Source organism: Lichenostomus cassidix, chromosome 5 (assembly GCF_008360975.1).
Source record: "Lichenostomus cassidix isolate B80296 chromosome 5, HeHo_3.0, whole genome shotgun sequence".
In the NCBI taxonomy this organism is placed as follows: domain Eukaryota; kingdom Metazoa; phylum Chordata; class Aves; order Passeriformes; family Meliphagidae; genus Lichenostomus; species Lichenostomus cassidix.
This window is the reverse complement of record NC_139486.1, coordinates 61,042,079-61,066,652: the sequence shown is the minus strand read 5'-3', so window position 1 is coordinate 61,066,652 and position 24,574 is coordinate 61,042,079. Positions and strand designations below refer to the sequence as shown.

The 24,574-nt window shown below is 43.4% G+C and overlaps 1 protein-coding gene across 5 annotated transcripts in view; it reads right to left on the bottom strand.

The window, feature by feature from the left end:
* Nucleotides 1-24,574, bottom strand: part of ANO1 (anoctamin 1) — a 71,588-nt gene that overhangs the window by 28,862 nt on the left and 18,152 nt on the right. For all 5 annotated transcript variants that reach the window (XM_085063331.1, XM_085063327.1, XM_085063328.1 and 2 more), the window contains exons 2-7: nt 12,419-12,588; nt 9,508-9,834; nt 7,057-7,155; nt 5,942-6,093; nt 4,621-4,675; nt 2,222-2,273 (exon numbers count right to left, since the gene is read on the bottom strand). In XM_085063331.1, the coding sequence (XP_084919457.1) occupies nt 2,222-2,273; nt 4,621-4,675; nt 5,942-6,093; nt 7,057-7,155; nt 9,508-9,834; nt 12,419-12,526 (793 nt within the window). In that variant the 5' untranslated portion in view covers nt 12,527-12,588. The remainder of the gene's footprint in view (nt 1-2,221; nt 2,274-4,620; nt 4,676-5,941; nt 6,094-7,056; nt 7,156-9,507; nt 9,835-12,418; nt 12,589-24,574) is intronic.

Genomic DNA, 24,574 nt, shown 5'->3' with positions numbered 1-24,574 from the left:
AGGTGCCGTGTCGCCCATGAACATACATTTGGGGATGGAATGAACCAGTTTTGGGTGCTGAGTCAGAGCTAAGTCAAGCACTTGTCTTTGTGCAGGGCAATGGTGATTAATGTCAACTGAAAAGAAAAAAAATATAAATCTGACCACTGGCATTTGAAAGGACTCAAATAAAAGAAAAATGAGGTGCTACAGTGTGCTCCATGCTTCCCATCAGCTCATGGCTAAGAAAAGAGTGTGGGATTGGATTTGAAGGAACAGCAACTGTGAACCAGGAACCAGCTCACTGTAGAGTCATTTTTGATTGCTCTTGAAATGAGGATTTTTCAAGTTCATTAACGTTTTCGAGGTACTAATCACCTGCTGGAGGAACAGCTCCAGGAGTGCTCAGTATCTTGCAGTATCATTAATTTTCAAAGCCCTATTTAAGATTATACAGGTCTATGAATCGTCTGCAAATGTTTCCACACTCCTGCCAGAAACAACTAGTGAGCAGATAAATTATTTTTCTAGGGCTATGAGAAGAGCTACATAGTCCCCTTCTACATATCTGGATTTAACAGTGACGACACAGATTTTCCTAATGAATAACAAAGGCTGCGGTGTTCTCCTGGGCAGCTGCCTTGTTCCTGCTGGGCAGCAGTGCTGCAGCATTATCTGTGTTTGTTTAAATCTGTTGGCCACCTCTGCTGGGTTGTAACCCAGCATTCCACCACTGGAACACAAAGGAGTTGATTGAGTTATGCTGAGCATACCCATGCCTGGGCTAGCCTGATGGCATTTTTGTTAGGAAAATTGTGTGGCCTTGCCAGTCTCAGGTAGAAGAACCATCCAGGAATTCTAACACTCTACCATCCATTAATGCCTTCCCTATTCAACTAATCCCTACTGTGTTTCCCATTTCTGGACAAAAAAAAAAAAAGAAAAAAAAAAAGGAAGAAAAAAAATCAACTGAGAAACCAACCCAAGACAAGAATTCAAACAGAGCTGTGTGACCTTCCCCTTTCAAGAGTCCAAAGACGTAAGTTCCAATGAAAATGATCCAGCACCAGACTGGAAAAGGGTCCTGAAAGTCACAGAATAATTTGGATTTCCCATGCTACAGAGAACAGCATTTCTGTTAATACTGGCTGAACACCAAATTTTAGTGTATATAAGGAGTCAACAATTGTGCATTGTATGTTGTTACTTCAACACAAAAGTCAAAGCATGGAAATAATTTGTGGCGTAATTGTTCTTCTGTTATTTGATGTCTTTCTAAGCAGCTGATGGGTCAATATTGAACAGAACTACCTGTAATTCAAGTTCCCATTGTTTTATTGAACTGCTTGTAGGCAAATAAACTCTAGAAGAGATTTCAACAGTTACCAAACATTTTCTTCCATGTTCATGTGCTTTTCTCGCTTTGTTTGGGAATTCACCCTTCCACCTTATTTGTTTTGATTTACCATTGACTATTTGTTAACTTTGGTCCCACAGTCAAGTGTATACCTGTATATCATGATATGTATAAAATAAAGCATGTAACAGCTGAGCAGGACAAGCTGCCAACAAATCTTTCAGTTGGCCTGATTTGCAATTCATCTTTATCATGACTTTAATTCTCTCAGCACAAACCCTAAGGTTGAAATCCTAAAACGCTTGGTTGCGGCAGTACAAACTTCACATCCCCTGATTTGTCACAACTGTTCTGAGAGCTGGGGTGCCCAGTTCCAGTGCAAGCCTTAGTCCATGGCTGTTCCATGGGGCTCATCTCAGTTCCACTCAGGACAGTCATCAGTCAAGACCATTTCACTCAAAAACCATCCCACTCTAAAATGTGGGGCTCCTGCTGGAAAGGAATGGGCCGAGCCATAGACTTTCACTGCAGTTATTGGAATTCATGGAAATACCCTCATCCATTTCAGGGAGTGTAGAACACTGAGCACATCTCACCTGCTGTGTTATGTCACCATAGAGCCCTGCTGCAAAAGCCCTAAGTCACACCTGCAGGGGCTACATGCTCACTTACCATTTAATTTCGAGCAGAATCTATAAATACACATTTGAAAAAGTGTCAAACAGCTACATGAATTAAATTAAATTTCCAAATAAAACACTTACATCCACATAATTCAAATTAGAGAACAGGGGAAAAACCTAAACTCCACAGCCATTTACAATGTGAAATTATTTCCAATACCTGAAAAAGATATTGATTTTAAAGCTAAATAAAGTTCCTTACCCATGCTATATTTTGCTTTGGTACACGTCGTTCTTTTCAGTATTTCATAAACCTACAGAAGCAAAAGAAAAGAAAGGAAAGGGTTACTTCAGACACTGCCAGTGAAAAGCATGATCTTTTTGTGTACAGCTCAAATATTGGCCAAACCAAGATGTCGATGAAGTCATCATTCTTTAATAAAAGTCATGGTATTCAGGAGAGCAGGGCTGGAGCTCTCCATGCTGCGCTTCCTGCGCAGGAGAGAAAAGCTTAACCAAATAGTCAGCTACCGGGAGAATTGATGGGGGCAGACGGGGTTACATCTGCCCCCTGGCAGAACAGAAACGCTATTTTTGCCCAGGTTAGGCATTGATCAAAGCTCAGGGGTGTTCTCCCACCTGGAGCAGCTCCTGCCTCGCCTCCGAGGGTGTAGGCTGGCTCCATCCCAAGGACGCGAGTCGAGCTCCGCACAGCACGCGGCGTTTATCAAACCGGACTAACACGGGCTGACCTTAACATCTCTGAGCCTGCCTGACCTCGGTGGCAAAACACATGTATTTATTTTGGGATTTATTGCATTTCTTGCCTGGTAACCTTTGCACAGCTCAGCAGGCTGCCCGCGAGGGTCGGCTTTCGGCCGCTCCCGGGCAGCGATGCAGCAGGCGGCACAGGAGAACCTGGAGCAAAGGCACCTCCTGCCCACTGCCTGGCCTGGCTGGGGAGCTGGGGGCTTTTCCCAGCTCCCTAACCCATGTGCTAACTTGACTCTTGCCCAACTCACTGGAGGAGGCAAGTGAGAGCACCCAGGGCAGCTCCCCCAGCTCGCCAGTCTGTCGTCTTGCAACCCCAGTGAGTTAAAGGGCTGTCACTGAGAGATTTCCAGTTATAGAATTTTTTTTTTATTTTCTTTTTTAATAACTAAAAGGTCTTTGGCTTAGTTTCTATTCATCAAAGACTCACAGGTAGTGACTAGATTCCTGTTCATTTTGCAGCAGGCAGAAGGGTCAATATTTGCACTGCAGTTCAAAAATACATATGAGAAAGGCAGGGGAGAACTTTAAGAAAGAAGAATACAAACAGAAATGCACACAGAATAAAATGATGTTGGGAAACATTCAATATGTTCTTCATTACTGGGTGATTTACAGGGATTTCACACAAAGCAGCACAGCACCAGCATTATTGTTATACGCCCAATGTTCCTTCAGTTGTTTAAAAAACCCCTAGCCCTCCTCTTCCTCTGTGAGCTCCTCTTTCAATCCATTTTCAGTCAGTCTTGCTCACCCTCTTGTCCCATTCTGTCTTGCTGCCTTGCTCAGCCTGTCATGAATTTTAACTCTCCATTTGTTAAGTTCCTTGTACTTACAAAGTTTTTTTCTATAATTTGCACATATAAAAGAAAGCCTACAAACAAACCCCAGGCTTTCCCCTCCTGCCCCAATCCCAAGTTAAATGTTTTATTTGCAAAGAAACCAAATCAACGTTTGCCTTTTTCTTTCCCATTCTATGCTCCTGTATCTGCCTTCCCATGCCCAGTTCCCCTCACCCCCATAACCTGTGCTCATGTCAAACCCCTGCACTTTGAGTGGAATACACCATGGAATAGGCTGGAATTTCAAAGCAGGAAAGGGAAGTTGGATATCTCACACCCCTTATCACCACAGCAATGACAGGCAGCTATGACTGGGATATAAGCTCTTTTGGAAACCACTTGGCATCCCAAAAGGCTGATGTTAAATATAAGATAAAAGCATGCTGGCAGCCACATTCCAAGGCACCGGTTAGGAGCAGTGGAATGGGGCAAAGAGTCCCTGTTATCCTCTGAAATGTGTTGCAGCCAGTGCTGCTTGGCACAGCTCCTTCCAGCTGCCCTGGATGTCACACAGGATTGCCTTTCCACTCCTCCTTTGCTGGCTATAAATGAGGCTACACCTCTCCAACTCTATTTTGTGTTCTGTAGGTTAGATAAAAGCCATCAGCCTCAACACTTTTGACACTATTACAGAGAATTTCCCCCCAAAACTATAGATAATTCCCTGTAAATACCTGGCTGTTTCGTTGGAATTTCCCAGCATTTTGCAAAAAGAATAATGTATAGTTACAAAATGGGTGCAGGCAACTGGTGGCAGAACCAATGGTAAAATCTAAATATTCCCAGCTGGTGATATCTCTACTAAGAAAATTAACAGTGCACTAGAAAGAAGATCCAAATTATTTTCCAAAAGGCAGCAACCTGTTAGCATCAAACAGTACTCAGCACTAAACCTGGAGGTGCTTTATTTATCATTTCAGTGCCTGATGGCACAGGGGATCCTTGGCATTTGGTTAAGAAAGATAAACTTGAACAGGCACTGTACTAAAGCTGTTAACACCACAACCAAGGCAACATCCACCATAAATTATTTACAGGCAGTACTTACTATAGTGCTTCTTGTTTTACTGTCGAAGAAGGAATCTTTGTCAGACAAATCAAACCTGTTAAAAGATTAGAAGGAAGCCCATTAGGTCAAAAAAAAAAAAAAAAGTGATTAATTTCCTGCTCTTGTTGACCACCTCAATATTTTCATTTCTCCTGGGGATCTCTCAGAACTCACATTAAAGAGCAGCTTGTAGAAACCTTGTTAAAAGGCAAGTCCAACCCAACTCTCACAATTTAAAGAGGCTGCTTATACATTTCACTGGTATTATATCTTTATAGGTTTTTCAGCACAAAAAAAAGAGTGTTGATGCTCGTTTAAGTGAATGGTCAAGTTGAATCCTTGACCACTGCTGGTCTTGAGTTTCCCCTAATAATCTTTAATTTTCCCTGTGGGGCCACTGTTTCCTCCCTTGTTCAGCAGAGACACAGCTGGTGTCACTGGAAAAGCCACCTGCAAAGGGTGTAAGGCCCATCCATGTCTACACTCAAGAGCATCTTTTGGACCTTCTCTGAGCCTCCAGGAGCACCCTCAGTAAACACACAAATACATCTCCTGCTAGCCCAAGGACAGCTCAGATGTCACACCAACTGGCCCAACTCACACACAACCCCACCAGGGTTCTGCATCCCTGGTGAAACACCACAAACCCTGCATGTGCAGGGACGAGCTCCTACCCTAGGACTGTCACTTTTCCAGCTGGCACATCCATAAACACAGCCTTCAAAGAGACTCCTCTGGGATGCTGGCCAAGGAAGAGCAGCAGCAGAGCAATCCAGGGCAGCCCAGACTTTGGCTGGGCTCTGCCTCCTGGTTTTTTCCCTGCACCCACATTTACAGCTGTTCTTGCTGATCTGGGATCGATGGCAAAGCCACCTCTGACTTCACAGCACTCCAAAGGCAAGGCCTGCCTGGCACTACCTGTGTCAGCTACCCACACCAGATACATGAAATCATTCTGAAATTTATCAGCCCACATCTCTGCCTACAAATTTTACTGAGCATTTAATTTAATGTGGAGAAGAGACTATTATAAACCACATTATAAATCCCCTTTTGGCAGCCTAACAGGTGAAGTGTATGGTTGTACAGATGCACATTATGTGCCACAGCAGCAGCTAAAACACAGAGATTTCTCATTCCTCACCAGTGGGACAAAAAAAAATCCCAAAGAAGTAAATTTACTGCAGAATGGAAACATTCTTTGCAGCAATGCCTACCAAAGTGCTGGTGTTTATATTCCCTTTCACCCTCTGGTGCCTGAGCTGCTGTCAGAGAGGCTGGAACCTGTGGACATGGATATGTAGGGAAAGCTTTCACTTACAAGTGCTGCTTCTCTCTGGAGAAGGGGTAGGAGAGGCGCTTCACCGTCTGAGGTTTGTGTTCTGCTACTTTGGGCTGGATGGGCTCCGTTATTTTTTGAATTACAGAATTAATCTTTTTCAGGAGACCGTGGGTCTGGTTGATCTGATACACCTGAGGGGGCAAAGAGAAAAAAAAAAAAACAACCCATAAAACTTTTCTGCTTTTTGGTTAGATTGAACTGTAAGGAATAAACCAACAAGTAAAGAAATATATCCAAATAAATTATCAGGGTGTGTGGTTTGCCTTCTTGAAATCATCCAGAAAGAAAATGATGAGAAAATCAAACCAAGGGTTAGGGAACCACAGGATCACAACAGACTTTTATCTAATTGTGCTTCTGATTAAAATCCCTAGTAAGTGAGGCAATAATGTGGATTAATATGGAATCCAAACCAAAAGTGTGGTTTTAGTGTTGTAATAAACGATGCTGGGCTTGGAGACTGTCTCTTGCTCCATTATGGATTCCCTGTGCAGTCTGGGACCTGCACTTAGCCTGTGTTTAAATATTAATCCATCTCTGAGCTGTGCTCACTGAACAGGTAGCTATCTATCTATCTATCATGGGTGATTTAGAACTGATGAAAATACACTGTCATTCCTTTAATGACATTTCAAATATTCTGAAAGGTAATTTATTACTTTGTGGCAGAGTGGCCCCGGCTCCTGCAAACGTGACTGACTGTGTATATGAATAGTCACTAAACCCAGTGAGATAAATTCTAATTCTTATGTTCATTTTGGCAGTCTTCAGGTGAGAAAAAAATGTCCAAAACGCACACAGAAATTCCATCATCAATTGCAAGCTCTCCTTTTAAAACATACTGAGGATTAAATCAGTCTCATCATGCACAGACAGTGGTAATCAGGCAGAAATTCTTGATTTCCATTCCTCCTTCCACTTGTTCTTTCTGCTGCCCCAAGTATGTACATTTGTGACTTTCATTTTTGGTGCACATGAGTTAGTTGTTCTCAAAATGCTTGTGGAAAGAAAATTCTACATTTGTAAGGTGCTCTGAGAGGAATATATGTTTAAACTATGCCTTCATGAGAGGAAAAAATAAAATCAGGACTCACCTTTTTTGTGGGCATCTTGAGCTTAAGGAATTCTGCCTCTCGACACAACACATTCCACGGTGCATGTATTTTTACAAATCCAATCCCATGGATTTTAGTCTTAAAAAAAAAATAAATAAAATCAGGAGAAAGTGTGACAGGAAATTAAATCTATTACCCCTTGTGATTCATACATATTTAAGGAACACGCAGTCCATCAGGGCCAACATGATAAATCTCATTTGTTTGAGAGAGTTGGTTTCCAACAACAGGACAATCAGTGAACACCTCACTGTGCTGAGCTGCTATAGAACGTGACTCAGAAAATGCTGTTGTCTCCCTGAACAATTACCACAAGGTTAAACAGATAAAAACTGTTTGGGAAATAAAAGCTAATGACTGTGGACACAAATACAGGCAGAGCCAGTTAAATTTGAAGCAGAGGCATCCAGCCAAAATGGTGTGATTTTGTGAGTGTGTTGTAACTGCTGGGGCTGACAGAGTCCCTGCTGCCTGCTGAGAGCTGATCATACCTCAAAAAGCAGCCTCAGAATCAAATGTGAGTATCTCCATCAAGGCATTAGGATTAGGAAAGCTGGCAGGAAGAACTGCCCAAAACAAGGCAGAAGGAGGACAGAAGTTAATGGCAATATTAGTGGTTTGCCTGCAGCCCAGTAAATCTCTGAGCTGTGCTCTAGAGGGCCGGACATGGATGTTTGCTCCTGGCACTCCCACACCCACCCATGTTTGCTCCCCCTGGAGCAACCATTCCAGAGGCACTGGACAAACGATATCTGATCAGGAGGCATTCAGCAAACAGGAGAGAACATGAACTGTAATGAATCTTTCTAATCTTGCTGCTGCACCAACTCAGTTATAATAACCAGCTTTCACACAGCTGTATTCTCAGTGCTTCCTAGAAATTGGTTACTCAGAGGACATGGAATGGTTTGGGATGGAAGGGAGTTTAGAGATCAGTGAGTTCCAGCACTGCTGCTGTGGACAGGCCAGGCTGCCCCAAACCCTGTTCAACCTGGTCTCGTTTTAATCAATTATTTGTGGACATCGAGCTGCTGACCACAACTCTCTGTGTGTTTCTATTTCATTGAAGAGAGTTTAAGTGATTTATTAAACTCCATGTGTTCAAGAAACCTTTGCTCTTTTGGAAGCAGTGAGGTCTCCAATGCAGCTCTGTGGATCTTCAGGCCCAAGTGACTGCAAATCTTTCCCCCTACACAGATGTGCCCTATGTGGAAGCTGAAGTAAATCCCCGAGTCCTGCTTTCATCTCTAGACTTTCATCTCATGTGGTTTGGTGTTTTGCACTGAAAGGACAGAGTTCCCTCTCCTTTGCAGTATCCTGGCTTGACCCCAGAGCCCTTCTGCATCATTTGAAATCACATTACATGTCAGAGGTGGAACCTCCCATCTTGCAAAAGATTTAAATGTCTATGGCTTTGCACAGGCAAACTCCCAGTTTGCTACAGGAACCTGCAAGCTGGACAGAAAGCAAGTCTGATTTTCACTGGGAGACACGGCAGGAGAAGCTTTGGGCTTTTCTTGCATTGCACCATATTAAGTGTATACATTACATACCCAAAATATATAAAAGATATAAATGTCTGTAATTTGTGAGTAATGGGTGACTGATTTATTTTTTAACAGTCTGTTCCCAGGTCTAAATGTTTACCTCAGCTTTTAGATCCTGTAAATAAAACCAGCAGAAATGTTTACCCTCTCTCTCAGGAGTCTGAGGCACATTGGTTGGTTCAGATAGTTGTAACAGCTTTCTCTGAAATTAATACTTCTGTGTCCATTTCTACTGATCACACACTGGCAGCACTTCACACACATCATTTTTTACACAGTCTAATGGGCTTTTAATAGAATATCCTGTTTTCAGGGTGCAGGTGGAAGACATTACAAGCTGTACTGTTCAGGTCTAAGAATGGAAAGAGCAAACTGTAACACGGACCCATGTGCTCCAGCAGGAGTGTGTACCAGAGCCTCCTGAGCAAATTTAATTCTCCTCAAGCCTATATTGAGGAATAAAGATGACACTGCCTGTATCAGATAGTTTTTTTTCTCTCAGAACTGGCATTACCAGTGGATCCAAATCACTGCATACTGTAAACCCACCAAACTGGGACTGGTGTTCAGAGCAATTTAAGCCTCACTTCCCAACAGGACAGCACAGCTATGTTGCAGTGGTGGATGTGCCATGAATCCTGGCCAAGACAAGTCAGAAACTTCACCTCACTGGGGCATTTACAACACCGTGGCACATTCCTGGGCAGCAAACTAAATCAGTGGGTGAGGATGGCACTGACTGCCAGAACTGCAATCAAATTCTGGAAGAGCTGAACTTGTGCAACCTTGATCAGAGCCAGGTTCACAGGGACAGCTCAGCATCCCCCAGGAGCTGACCACCAGTCACCCTCTCTGCCTTTAACCGCTTTAAATGCATCCTTACATCTTCATCCCGTTCCAGCTCCAGCCCAGCCTCCACGAGGTTCCCTTCATACTCCTCCCTGCGGAACCTCTTGTCGTCTTCATGGTAATCCATGTGGGGCTCACTCTCTCCCATTTCCAGCTGCACCCCCTTCCCAGGAAGAGGCTGGTCCTGCTTGCTGCTTCGGACACTGGAATCGTTCTGCTGAGCTCTCCTGGCCAGGGTCTTCCCAGCTGAGGACTTCTTGTAGTGATAAACCAGGATGTAGTCCACTTTCCTCTTGCCATCTCGGAAGTAGAGGCCGTATTTGCAGTCAGCATCCGGATTTTTGGATAGGGAATTTAATAACTGGAAGCGGGAGAGAGGGAGAGAGAAGAATAATGAATGCACACACCAACATCAGCACCAGGCAGACCATCCTCTCCTGTCAAGGCTCCTTTTGCCTGGAGCACACGGTGCCCTCTGTCCAGACAGCCAGCAGATGGAAGGAGTCCACCCCATGCTACTTACTCTGAAAATTTTTGCAAGTTAACACCTTTAATTTTACTGATAGCCAGCTGGGATTTTATTGGCCGGTAATAAATAGATGAAATGACTGGGATTTAATCTAATCACCAGCACACTGGTTCATAAGTCAGCTACTTGGTGGGTTTGGTTTTCTCCTTTGGGGGTTAATCGCCACTAAGAGCGTCTGTCCTTTTCCACCCATGACATCTGCAATGTTGCAATTCTGACAAATAGATTAATATCATGTGGAAACATTTCTCACTTCTCTTATCTCTCATTGCAAGTCCGTATCATCTGAGAAAGAGATCATCTTAGATACAGACTGAAGGGAGCCAGCTGGTCCTGCAGCGCGGCCAAAAACGCGGATGGAAAGCAGCCAGGGAAGTGGGGTCACTGCTTATTGAGTTCACCACTTCTTTTTCCCACTTATAAAACCTATGTCACTATGCAATCTGATGGTGGCAATGGCTTTATTCCCAGCCTGAGTTAATGCTGGCTAAGTGGTGCAAGATACATGAAAGGTAAGGCTTAAAACACAATTTCATTTCCAAGCACTTATCTGAAAACTGCACAGGGCAACTGTAGCAACAAAGAAACAAACAAAGAAACAAACAAAAAAGGTACTAACAATTAATTTATTTCTACTTTTATAACACTTCCCATGCATAATTCACAATTTTACCCTTGGAGATCCACATACTATTAAAAAAAAAAGGAAAGAAAATTCACTAGTAATTAGCATTTATTTTTACAAAAAAGACTCACCACAGGAATGGTTTTTCAGAGACAAGGGAACTTTTCTAGCTTTTAGTTTTATAGCAGAATGTCCATCCTCCATGGAGGGAAAAGGACTTGTGCTCCAAAAAAGAGCACTTGGCCATCAGTTGCAAAAGGCTAAAATCTATTTGGCATGAGCACACCTGCTTATTTCATACATAAAACAGTAAATGTACGTTATTTTAGATAGCCTTTGCTGCCTCTGCTGTCTGCTTCTATCTCCTTTAGGAACTCAGCCCTCTTTCCCATTTAACCTAAAGCTTTTGCACCAAATTAATAAATATATAATAAAATAATACACCTTTTGGTGCCATCAAGGAGTTCACTCTTTGTCCTCATCCCTCTATTCCCTGTTCCATGAAAACAGGGAAAGTTATTTAGCCATGCCAAACTCTGCAGGGCACAGGCTGTTCATGTTTGTGCCCTATCTAGATATTCTCATTAACTTCTTAAGCCTAACTTAGATATAAAGACCATGAATTACTATTATTTTCCAATTGCCTCATGATGAATGGCAGGTACCTGTCAATTCAGAACATTTTTTGTTAAATCAAGTTGACAGTCTGCTTGTGGCAGGCAACTCACTTATACAAATTTCTACAGAAACAGAATATTAACAAATGGCAACTAACAAGACTGCATTTAATTTTTTTAAAATGTGTTGATCTTACTAAATAATTGAACAGCAGTTTCTGAAAAACTGGGCTGAACCACCACTGTGGCTACTAAAGCCTCAATGAATCTATTAATATATGAGAATAGCTATATCCCACTGCAAAGAGGAAGCAGCCAAAAAACTTGGTTCTGTTTTAAAGAAATTAATGGTCAGATTATTTTAAGGATGGGGTGTAAAAATGCTGAAAGGCACTCATGGACCACATGTTCTCTTGCAGTTCTGCTGTGCTTAAATGGAGTAGCACTGACTTAAACCATGTCAAGCTCATGTCCCTTCAGCTGGGAATGAGACAGAGAAAAGACATTTCAGTTTCACCCCGGAGGGAGGATTTTAACACTCTGACAGAATTATTCCTCCATGCTCCATCCTAATTTTAAGCACAAGCACAATAAATCCCATGTTGCTTTTTCTGGTACCTCTTTCCCCAGCAAATCTGTTGTATAGCCCACTCCACCTTAATAAACTTCTTTTTATGTGTTAATTACATAACCAAGTCGTAATCATGCTGGATATTCATATTACTAACTTCCTTTAAAATCTGTGATAAAGAATTTAACCAAGGAGCAATTGATGACGCTGGAAATCTGATCTCTATTTTGTGCTGCAGAAGATCAGTTTAGTGTTACCTATGTTAACAATGGCTTTTGCATGAAATGTTAGACATTCTCTTCTGTTCTTCTCTACATTGCAAAAAGATGTAAAGGTTGGCATAGCCTTGTTGCCAGATTCCTTACTCTGAGAAGAGTCAGCCCCTTTTTTATGCTACAGGTTAAACAAGATTCCCTTTCTCACACGTCAAAGAACAACATTTCTTTGCATTAGCAGCGATTGTGGCAGGTGGAAATCCTTCCCAGCACCTTGGAAAATGGAGGGAGAAGATTTCAGAGCATCCTGAGAGTGGAAAGGATGGGCAATAAGCTGTGGGGTGAAGTGCAGTGTGCTGTTGTGGCCCAGCAGGCCGTGGTCACTCACTGTGCTCTCGTGCTGGTCATAGCCGATGTCCTCGATGGCTCGGATGTTGATGATGTGGATGCCCTTCTCCTCAGCAGGCAGACAGGAGTATTTCTTGTTCACCCTCATTCCTGTCTCCTCGCTGAGATCCTCTGGCAGGAAATCCACCCCATGAAACTCGCTGTCTGCGTCTGAGAGGAAACGGAACAGTTTTATCAAGACACTTTAATCCCAACACTTGCTCCTCCCAGAGCCACCCAAAAGCTCAGACGTATCCTGTTCTGCCCCTCCTGCCAATGAGCCCTTGTGCAGGGCTCCCACCCCTTCTCCCTGCCTCCCTTCTCAGCTTTCTCAGCCCTCCTCACCCCACCTGGGTCTCCTCCTCCTCCAGAGCAAGAGTGCTCAGCTAACTTTTATCCGGCACTGGTGTCTCAGGATGTTTTTACTCTGTGGGCTCATGGAATGATTATATTTCTTGGCAAGAGGAGGCAAAAAGGAGGGAAAAGAGGAAAACTGCTGGTGAGGATAGGCACCATGGTGCTTTCCCCTTTCCAGGAGGCATCTTCTCCTTTAACAGGCACTTGCTTATGCTGAAAAACTAACTCAAAGGTTTCCCCTCAAGTACCTGCACCCTGCATCTGATTTACCAAATCATTCTTATTTCAGTAGTCTTGAAAGTCTATTGGTTTCTCCCTCTCAACCTGCTCCTGAAGAAAACATCAGAACTGTTTCCACTTACTGTTGAAGTACACAGACAGGCTAAAGGATTTAATACAAAGTTTTCCCTACAAACTGAGCAACCAGGTAATTGGCAGAATGCAAACTGGTGTTTGCATATGGATACTTATGCAAGCAATGGAAGGCAAAGTGTTCCAAGATTTTTTAAATTTTGACATTGAAATAAAATACTGCAGCATTGTACCCTTAAAAAAAACCCAAAACAACCACACAGGAGCAGGACTTGCTTGTCTCTAGAATGAAGATAAAGCAAGAATTTCAGAATTTATGGATACTAAATTAGCTTTCCCAAAGAACAATAACAAATTCCCTGTCTGGGTCTGGCTGAACTTCAGGGATGATGTCGAAGAAAGAGACAAGGAAAATCCTACTCCCCAGCAAATTTGCAGGTGATGTGAAGCTGAGGAGTGTGACTGATAAGGTGGAGGGCAAGGCTGCCTCTTCAAGGGGTCTTGACAGCCTGGAAAAATGGAAACTCAAAAAAGCCCCCCACTTATGCAGCCCAAAGAAGGGAAGCGAAATGGTGGAGTTCTATTCCTGCCTTCAGCCACCAACACAGAAGATTCTGCACATAGGTGCACCAGAAAAGGGTGGGAGGCTACAGACACAAGTTGCAACAAGGGAAATTATGACCAAACATAAAAAAACCTTAAATTTTGTAACAATAAGAGTGATCACATGGTGGCAAAGGAACCAGCAAAGCTACAAATCTCCATCCATGCCTGGAGAAGGTCAGAGCTGGACAACAACCTGCAGCAGGCAGAGGAGGAGGATGCAGCTAAAGCCTTGGCACATCTCCTGAGCTTATCAGAGAAAGATAAACATACTTGTTATGTAAGCCATGCTTCTGTGGAATTTGCAGTTGTGCTTCACTGGAACTTGCAAACGTCACGAGTTTGTGCATCTTCATTTCAGCTCTGGGCAATCCAATCTGGAAAGCCCCAAGCTGCTGTCAGAGGAACTCCAGTGCTCTTTAACATCCCCACCTCACCATAAAACCTGGGCAGCAATCATCCTTTACATGCTCCTGTGCACAGCATGTAACACCCACACCTTTGCAGATCTGGGCTGCTGTTCTTGGATTTTCTTTAAAACTCTCCAATAGTTCTCCCAGAGCAAACACCACTCATGAGATCTCGGGGCAGCATCACCAAACTCAGTGAGCCACTTGAACAGCAATTTGTAACAGTTAAAGAAGCTTTTTTGAGGGGTAACAGAGATGTAGCCAAAAATCTGCTGTCTCTGGGGAGCAACTGGAATGTTTGTAACAATTCCCTACATGAGCATGGTCTCTCTTTCCCAACACACACAGACACACAGGGGCAGACTCCCTGAACAATGGGAATTGAAACACATATGGTCAGCTGCAGAATCCTGTGTACTCAAGCCTTTATTCCATGGCTGTAAAATACTCAAAAACAATACAACTTTTGGAACCTCATAGGCATAACAACCTGCATTTTTGTTTGGAAGGATGCCTGAAACAACAAACTTTAAAAGTCCTCTCTTCTTTTCCCTCCTTTTCACACATGTGCTAAGTCAAACCCAGTTACTTCAGCATGTTGCAGAGGATTTTGGAAAAGAAGCACCTGTGAATCTGAATAATGGACCTGTGAACTGAAAAGTGCTACCTTAGAAATCACCATTGGGACGGAATAGGCTCAGAGAGGAGAAAATCACAAGCTTCACTGAGCCCAAACGACCTCCCTGTACTCTGGAGCTGCACTTGCAAGCAGTGTTTGCTAAGTCCCAGCACAGAGCAAGGAGACCTGCTCAGGTGATTCAGCACCATTGTGCAAACCCAAACCATCCCCCTGACACAAGCAGGTATTTACATTGCTGTTTACACATCAGTAGCCTGGCAATGTTGGAAAGAACAAGTGCTTCAGGTAGGTAATGAATCACACAATTTTGGTTTATTATGGCTACTGGAAAATGTGTGAATTGGGAGAGCTTTCTTGATAGAATCTTAATTACACCAAGTTTGATTTCTGTACTTAAAGGTGGTGTCAAGATTTAATACTAAGTAAAGCCATCCAAACCACTTTGGTAATTACAAACAGCCAGGGATTACAACCGGTTCACTTGTACTGATTTGGCAGAGGTCAAAGCCTTCTGTTGCAGAACACAAAACCTCTTTTTTACATAGCATTTCGAAGACTTAAACCCATGAATATTTTATGTTAATCATATTAAACACAGACAACAATTTAATCTCAAAATAAATTCACGTTCAGAATTATTTATGGCAAGATAGTAGAGGTAAGGTGGGGATTGCAAAGAACATTAACATCCTAATTCAGCCAGAGTGACATCCTAATCTCTTTGTTGGGAGCTGAAAGAGGAGAGCATAGTGAAAACTGCTGGCTTTGCTGCCTTCTAATGCTGACTAACCCTCTTTCTTCTGTTTCTTAAGCAGAAAACACTACAACAAAGGCTTGAAGAAGCACTCAATGTATTTCATCACAGCCATAAAACCAATCCTCCCTTTCTCTTCTGCATCCACTCTGCTGATGTTGTTCAAAACCCCATGGATATTGAGTCAGCAGAAATCCCCAATATTCCTGGAACACAGACTGAAACCCATACTTGAGTCTCTCACTCTGAACAATATGGGAAACAAGACTGAACTAATAAAAAAATCCCTCAAACTCGAAAACACTTCCTCCTCAGCTCAAATTTCAGTCACAGCTGTTAAAATTCTCAAGCTCTTCTTGCAAAAATTAACACAAATTAATGAATTAATTATAACTTTTCCACCACTGAAATTTGGCACGTTTTGCTGTAACCTTTCCTCATTTAGACAATGATTCTTCACTGGATGTTGAACACCAGGTGAACCAGAACCAAAAACTTGCTGTAGAAACCGATGTCAATCAGCCATTAATACTGTAGTCATAATCATGCATAGCCACTGAATATTGCCCAGCAAAAAGCATTTTTGTCATTCAAATGAATTTAAAAATTGCATTCACACAATGCAACTTTCAAAGAAACGCCCTGCACAAGTTCTAAAATGAGCATCATCAAGTCAGCATGAGTACATCTAAACAAATGGACAACTATTTCCCTGCTCAACCTGAAACCAGTAATGTCACTGGAGCTGCCTTCCCTTGTTTTCTTTTCTTTTTTTCCCCCCTTGTTTCCTCTTGTTTTTCTTTTTTAGGGAGTATGTTTAAAAAAGTGGTAGGAAAAAAAAAGTCACAAAGACCTCTGAGTTAGCTGTCCCAGCTGTTCTCAACAGGGAAGCAGCAGGAGAGTTACAAGGCCATGTGATTCAAGGCTTTGAAACGTCCACATCGTTATCCTTTTGCTTTATATAAACTATTATAGGATTCAGAATTAAAAATTAAGAATCCTGCAGGTAATGAGGAAGCACATTAAGAAAGTCATGTGCACACACACACACACTTATATGCTAAAAGAAATACACACAGCCTATAAGTAAAGGTTGAATAATTGTTGATAATATGCTCTTTCTGCAGAAAAAAAAAGAAAAAGTTAGTACATGCAATGCGATGGATGCCTTTTGGATTTAGGTTCTTTTTTTTGAGACAAGGTTTGATAAGATACTGAGATAAAACGCTGAAGTGGGGTTTTGCTTGCTACATATTGCCCCCTAGCAGCAGATCCTCCTTCAGCACGTTCTCACCCATTCCTTTACCTCCTCTACTGCCCAAATTCCAAATTAGAGGTTAATCCTAAAAAGAAAATAAGGATAAATCCCGCAAGTGACTCACCTATCACTTCCCCGTTTCTCTTCCCCACCTCCTGACACACTACTCCAAGGCTGTCAGATGTGGAGCCCCAAAATCCCCGGAAGAACCAGGCAAGGCAAAGGGCAGGCAGGCTCAGAGTGCCACCCCAGGTCTGGTTCCCGACTGCCAGGTCATTCCTGCCGGCCCCAGGAGCCGTGCCCGGGAATGCCAGCGAGGATGCTGGAATGCCAGCGAGGATACCCACTGCTGGCAAGGAGGGCAGTTCTTTTTTTGGGATGCTGACACCTGTTTATGGAGCGCTGGCCCCGGACCAAGAGGCTGGGCAGGAGGCGCCGTGCTCTCCAAGGAACACCCGCACACGACCTGAGCTTTTGCTCTGCTCCAAGCCCTGACATCAGGAGCAGCATTCATCACCCAATTAACTCCACATCTGGCACCACGGGGTGTAAATTTTCCCTCGCGTCTCCAGCTGTGAGCAGCCAGATGTTGCCTCTAGCTGTGCTGCTTGTGGGCAGGCAGCAGGTTTCACTCGTACCACGGACTGGCCTGGCAGCAAAAGGGCTGGAGAAGGCAACCCACCTCCCCTAGGGTGAATGAACACCTCTGGGGATGTTGTCACCTCCTGCCCATCCTTTCAGGGATGGTGACACCTGTCCATCCATCTGCAGGAAGGTGACTCCCTGCCTCCTTCACCGTCTCTAACACCACGCTGAGCAGGACACTTTGGAACTCATCCATTGCCTTTGCTTTTCCATTTATTTTAAAACATGCAGCCCAGGTCTGTGCTGGTTATTAACTTAATGAATCAAACATGATGCTATGACCTAATCTATTAAAAAAAAAAAAAAAAAGCTCAAACAGTGAAAGAAATCTTGGATTCCACAGACAGTCTCCCTTGCAGACTAGAAATGTTTTCCAAGCAGGATGACCTTGATGTACCTGATGGTGACAGCTCTCACAGGATGGCAGAGCCCTCTCAGACACTTTGTGTCCAGTGTTTGGGAGTCACACGGGTGGAAAAACTTCAGCTCCTGCCGGGATTATTTGGATGGTCAGCTGGCTTAGCTCCGTTTCTCACTACTGAGAATGGTGGGTCTCTGCAGCTTTCCTGGAAGGCTGTCTACAGCTTTAAAGTTATTGATCTATTATTATCATCAACATATTACAAGCAGGTTAAAAGGACACACAGCTGTGACATCATTTTTATTTCTGCCTGTCTATTTTTGTTTTTGAAGATTTGTTTACTCTGTTTGCAGGATGCAGCCCTGGGCTTGAACATGTCTGATCTGACACAGGCCTTGTGAAATGTAAAAACAAGGAATAAAATCACCTCAACCTTGTAATGATAATAAACATTTTGCTTGAAATGGCATTTTCAACAGGACGTAATGGACCATGAAATACAAATTCTACCATTACATTACTGCCTGTTTATTAAGACCACAGGAAATCTGACATGTTATAAAAACACAGAAACAGCCCCACATCACAAGACAAATTTCATTCTTTTCCTCCCAACTACCAACAAATATTTAATGGTCTATTAAGTAAATCTGTTTTCAGACACATTTCTAATACACCTAAATCGAGCACTCTTCTTCTGCCAGGCCCCAGAAAAATATTAATTGCTCCTGTTGCTATTGCACAAAAATCAGCACTCAAACTATGCTCAAGGCTATGGTGAAAACAAAACTGGATATGGGAGAGCCACTGGATCCATGCTTTGTGAATCCTGTTAGTTCTGTTTTGAAGGGTTATGATGCTCATCATTTTTGTTTGTGTGCTCCAAGGGAAGGCAGTTTTTATCAATGGGAGCAGTAAGATGAAAGGAAAAATACTAAAAAAGAGATTATGGTGAGAGAATTGGTAATTGTTGGGATGGTCAATACCTAAACTCTCACCAGAGTGTAAATATAAAAGAGATCTAAATGCATGTAAAACATGAATTATGTTTTCCTTTACCAGGCTGTAACAAGAGGCTCTTTCCACCAAACACGTGAAAATGAAAATCCAAAAATTACCAATTTTACTCTCAAATCTCAGCCACAGACTGCAGCCTGGGCTGAGGCCATGGCCCACGTGCTGCCTGGCAGAGCTGCTCTTTACCCCTGAGGTTTTCCCATTTAAAGTCCTAATCTGGAGACATTTGCACTCGTGTTTACATTTCCGTGCAAAGCCACCAGGGCATTCGGGCTGCGCAGTCACGGATGTCTTGGAAGGCTTTGCTCACCTGATAAAGAGGGTTTGACCACAGGCATGGCATTCAGGAGCTGCTGTTCCACACTGGGGCCAAGAGAGGCACATTTGGGGCTGGGTTTGGCAGGGCACAGCTCCACCTTGGTTCTATATGTTCTCTGGGAGTGCCCAGGGGGGTGGAGCTGGTGTGGTGAGGAGATGGGTTGGGTCATATCCAGCCAAGGGCCCTGCTCAGCCTCTGCCCTGTGCTCCTTGAGGAAATCAACCCAAATCCTGCCCTGAGCAAAAGCTTGGCTCTCCCGACTTTTCTCCGTAGCCCTGGAGTTGGAACTTGGAACAGCACTGACATGTGGCAATGAAGGGGCAAGTTCCACTGGCAGCTGGAAGAATCTCCCTCCCTGAGCAAGAGAATGCAAATGGATGACTGGGAAAAGCTCTATCAACTCCTGTCTGTCCATGGGAATGCCATTCCCTGCCTTCCCCAGTCCTGAGGAACCAAGCTGGGGCACAGCAGAGGCAGAAGACCTAAGAAGTGACAGTGCAACCAGGCACTCTCCTCCTTGCTTTTTAGAAAGAGCTGAGATTTGGGAAGGTGCCATGTCCCAGCCAGCCAGCTCTCCCTGTGCCAGGGGATGCAGAAACGCATGCTGCAGGAAAATCAGATACTCCTGCTTGGCATTCCCAGACGTCCCATCTTGGGTGGCAGAATTCTTGGAGCAGAAAGCTAATCCATCAGCAAAGACAGCTTCTCTTCGGGGCCAGCAAGAGGCAGGATTGGGCCAGTGACCTGGTAAGGCTGCCTGAGGTCCCCCAGGTGAAAGGCACACTTGGAATGTCTGAGGATAGACACCCTTTGCAGTTTGGCCCTGGGCAGGGAAGCTGGGAATGACAGCAGGGCTGAGCCCAGGCTCACCAAATCTCCTCCTTAAGGAGCTTTCGACAGTATTTATTATGTAATACATCTTCATATCAAAGGAGCAGTCAAGATCCTAAGTGTAAACAGCTGCCCTGTGGGTTTTGCAACAGGGGAGAGGCTTTACTAATAAAGCTGGATTATCCAAAGGTACACTGGTCAATCCACATTTCCTGCCCAAAAACAAAGGAGGGGAAATTGCCATGAAATTGCTGTCACCTGTACAATGGAAAGAACCAGAGCGTGGAGGGCCAAAATCCCTATCCAAATACCTAAGCTTCATTCCCAACTTGTTCCTGTTTGCTCTGCAGCAGCACTTTTCCAAAAGGAGCTCAGAATCCAGCCCGAAGGCATGGGCATTAAAGAGGCAGCTTTCTGCATCAGCATGTGGGTGCTCAGCACTGCTCCCCCCAAAAATAAACAGCAAACCCAAGGAGTTTACACCACAAGAACCTAAGACAGACCTGGTTTGAAAGATCATTGTGCTCAGCCTGTGTATAAACAAGGACATCTTGGCCAAACAAAAGAGATGAGAGATGGCCTACAAAAAACAAACAGAAAAGGGACTTTTTGTAATTATGATGATCATGGAAAACACTAATGAAAACAGAAATAATAAAGGGCAACTCTAGCTCAGTATTTTATTTTTTAAAGTGTGAGATAGGATTCTCCCTTTTGCCATCTTTCTGCTCATTATTCTGTGAGAAATCATCCCCAGAAAGAGCATCACCAGACAATCACACACATCACCAGAGGGACATCATTCTTCCCACGACAAACCCTCAACACTCTCTCTTTAGTACTAGAAATGAATCCTCCTCCACTGAGGAAACAACTCTGAGCACCACAAATGTATGGCCCAAACAAGCAAAACCAGAAATTACAGAATTTCTAACAGCACATCTTTCCTGTAGCCAAATATTCTGCTAATTCCCAAATCACAGTTTTTCCACCACAAAACAGCCCAAAATTCATCCCATGGTCAGTGATGGGCTGCATGAAGATATTCTGGGTAAGAAAGGAAACAGCAGCTGCTGCCAAGAGCAAGAATTGGACATCAACACAGAGAGAAAGGGAGAAAACATCATTTGTTTTCATATTTCCTGAGAAACACATTGAAGATGTAACCTTGTTATTTACACAGGGTCAAGGTTTCATCCTAGAATTTAGGAAAAGAATTTATTTTCCCCTAAAGTGTGATTAAGTTTATAAGCTGAAGACAAGTTTTGATTGTGGGCTTTTTCTGTTTTGGTTAGCAGAATAATATTTCATTTTTTGTCTTCTCTTTTTTAAAAAAAAGGAAAATGTGCTGTTCATTTATCTGGTAAATGTTTATCCATTCTGTGTTAAAAACCCCTAAACAATAAAATAAAATGGAATTAAACTTTAATATATTGCTTATCTTCAAGCACTGAAACACTTAGAGAAACAATACTCTGCATGACAAAAAAGCCCCTTGTTTTACCAAAATGTTTAGAAAAGTAATTTTTTGGATACACTAAAGGACAGTATCTGTTATTCCATAAACTTAAAAAAAATATATTGTAAATGGCTATTTGCAAACTTAATTTCTTTTTAATAGCATGTACTCTATGCTGGTGGGTTTGTCAAACCAGTTTACAAACCACATTTTTGTCAGCCAGGTTTCTAGTCTCATGAACAGTCTCTGTAATTTTAGTTTCATTTGTTTGGGTTTTTTTAAATATTCAAGATCTTTGGAAATTATCTTGAAATGATTGCTTTTCAACCTGCAATAAATGCATTGCTGGGGGAGAGACAGAACAGCTCTGACTACAGTAATGATATCAACATTGGTATTTTTAAGGAAGAGAGGGCAACTAGCTAAATAAAACCAAAGGTGTTGCAGTTCTGAGGGATTTCAAATCTGAGATCACTTGCTAGCAACATCCTTGAAGCATCTGCTTCACCAACCTTTTGGGTGTCTGGGGTCTGTAGCAGTTGCTGGTTTTTGTTATGATATTTCACAATGCATTTTTTGTGTCTCAGGGATGTACAATATTTAAAACCTTCGAATTAGTTGCAGAGGGTGAAAAAAAAAAAAGTCTAATGGTGTAAATGTTTGTTTTCAGGCTGTCAGACTTCAGCCCAGCTCAGGATCAAGGCATTTCCATGAGGGCACTTGCAATGTTTCTGTAGCTACTTATTTCCTCCACTTGATTTGATCATTTAGATGAAACTTAACCCTTCTTTCCTGAAAACTCTCACCTCTTAACCCTATTCCTTCAGGGGTTATTTATAACTCAGACCAACAGTTTGAATTCTTTATGCCTTTTCCCCTTCAGGCTCCTTTTTGCCTCTCCTTGGGACTGAAGAGAGGCAGGACAGCGAATGCCACCCCAGCACAGCTCCAGGCAGTCCGACAAGATCCTTCAAGGAAACCTCACAGCACAAAGCCAAGCCTTCTGGATTAACATTCCACAGGGGTACTGCACAAAAGTGTATTTCGTGGAAGGCTGGATTGCTCCAGTGGTACTGAAAACTGGAGCAAGTGTAAATGTAGGTATCACTGGACTCCACCCAAGGCTTTTGGAGCACTGGTTCTCACAGGAAAAAAATACCTCCAGAGCCACCTTGTCACTCCTGACCGTCATGTTCCAGTGGAAAAAACCCCATCATCACACCTACACCAGCTCCCACTGTTCCCATCAGGATCTCCTTGGGCTGGAAAACACTGAGTGCTCACTGTGCTGATCTTTACACTTGCTAATCAGCCACCAGGCTCTGAGAAAGGACTCAGCCCAGACCTTTTCAACAAGATTTCAGGAGCCAGGCAGCAAAAATCAGCCATTTGCAGAAAAGTCTGTATCCAAAATGCTGCTTTCCATGGCAAAGCAATGACTTGCTGGTTTGACAGAAAGGGACACTTCTTGCTGATCGTGAGTCTTTTGAGCACTTATATCCTGTTTGGCTTCTCTCCTCATGCCTATTTATTTGGGAAAGTTGTGGTGCGATTCCCAGAGGTTCGGATGCTGTATCACTTACCCACGTCAATAAACAATCTGGAGCACTGTTTAAATATGGAAACACTTTGCAGCAGCACAACCAAAGGCACTGCTTGTGCTGCTGCTGTGCCTGAGGGGAAAAAAGAGCAGGGGGAAAAGGGATCTTTTGGTGAAGACAGCCAGTTTTCTTTCATTAATCCACCAGCACCACTGGGGCGCACACCACACAGCTGCAAGATTCACCAATTGTAAATTACTGGTGCACTTGGACAGATAAAACTTCCCACCTGCAATGACCTTTGAGAACTCTGCCCTTCTGGGGGAAACCTCATTGCTTCACCCCCAGGAGCCAAAGCAGCCACGCTGGTGGCATCCCCATGGGTCACAGTCCTCGGGGGACAATGGCTGGCAGCTCCAGCTGGGATGCCAAGATCCTGTGCTCCCTTAATTCCACACTATCCCCACCACCGACACAGGGTCCATCCTGCCCTTGAGCTGGAGGCTCTTCTGCTTTGCGTAAGGATATTATTGATTGCACCATTTACTGATGGCTCTGCTTTCTCCTTAATTTGGAGCTGAAAACAGAGTCTGTTTCTGCTCAAGTCCCAAAGCCTTGGTTTTGGGAGATGCTTTCTGTTGAGAACCTCCAGGCACCACTGGTAGCAGAGGAGCTCTCAGGGCAGAGCTGCAGGAAACAGCTTCACACCAGCTGGAAGCCAACACCTCAAGGTCAAACTGCACACCCACTGCCTGCCCACCCTGTGCCCAAACACAGCAGGACTCCTCCTTTCCAAGGAGCACCCACAGCAATGCCATTCTCATGGCTGGAAATCCTTCCTGAGCTCCTCAGAGCTCTCAGCTCAGTGTGAGGTGCTCTGCTTAAACACAGGCTGTTCCTAACCTCCTCCAGGGCTGGCACCTGCTAGCTCTGTCTGGCATTGCAGATTCCTTCATTCTGGGTCAGTACAGCTGTCCCTGTGTGAGACACAGCTCAGAAAAAGGAGAATTACCATTCAGGGTGTGTTGGGTAAGGAGCTTCCAGTGAAGATGAACAAGCAGCAGCAGATTTTCTCTGGGATCTCACCTGCAGCACTCATCACCTGCTGTGTCAGACATAGGAACTCACATTTAGACAGATGAAAAATGACACAGGGGGTTGTGGCAGTGATGGAGGGAGGAGCTCATCTGTCTAGAAAAACAATAAAATACTAAAAGTCTACCCTCTCATTACCCACTTTCCCCATCCTGCACTGGATGGTCAATAAGCCAAAGGGCAATGAAGAACAAATAAAGTGCCCAAGTGATTAATTAACATTCAAAACCCTCAAAGGCAGTCATTAGAGATGAGGCTCCAGAGCAGAGGTTCATACCAGGGCAACGGAGGCAAAAAAAAAAAATTAAAATAAATAAATATATAAATAAAATAAACCTAAACTATTTTTGTAATGGTACTTGAGAAATTTATGAATGGGATTCTGTGATGTGGTTGCCCAAAATAGCCAAGATTTGGACATGGTGACCCCAGGAGCTCCCGAGAGCAGCTGGCACAGAGGGTTTCCCTCTGTTCTCTCTCCCTGAAAAGTCAGGATGGGCTTTTCCCTCCGAGTCACAAACAAAATTCAGCATTAACAGAGAGCACCTCAGACCA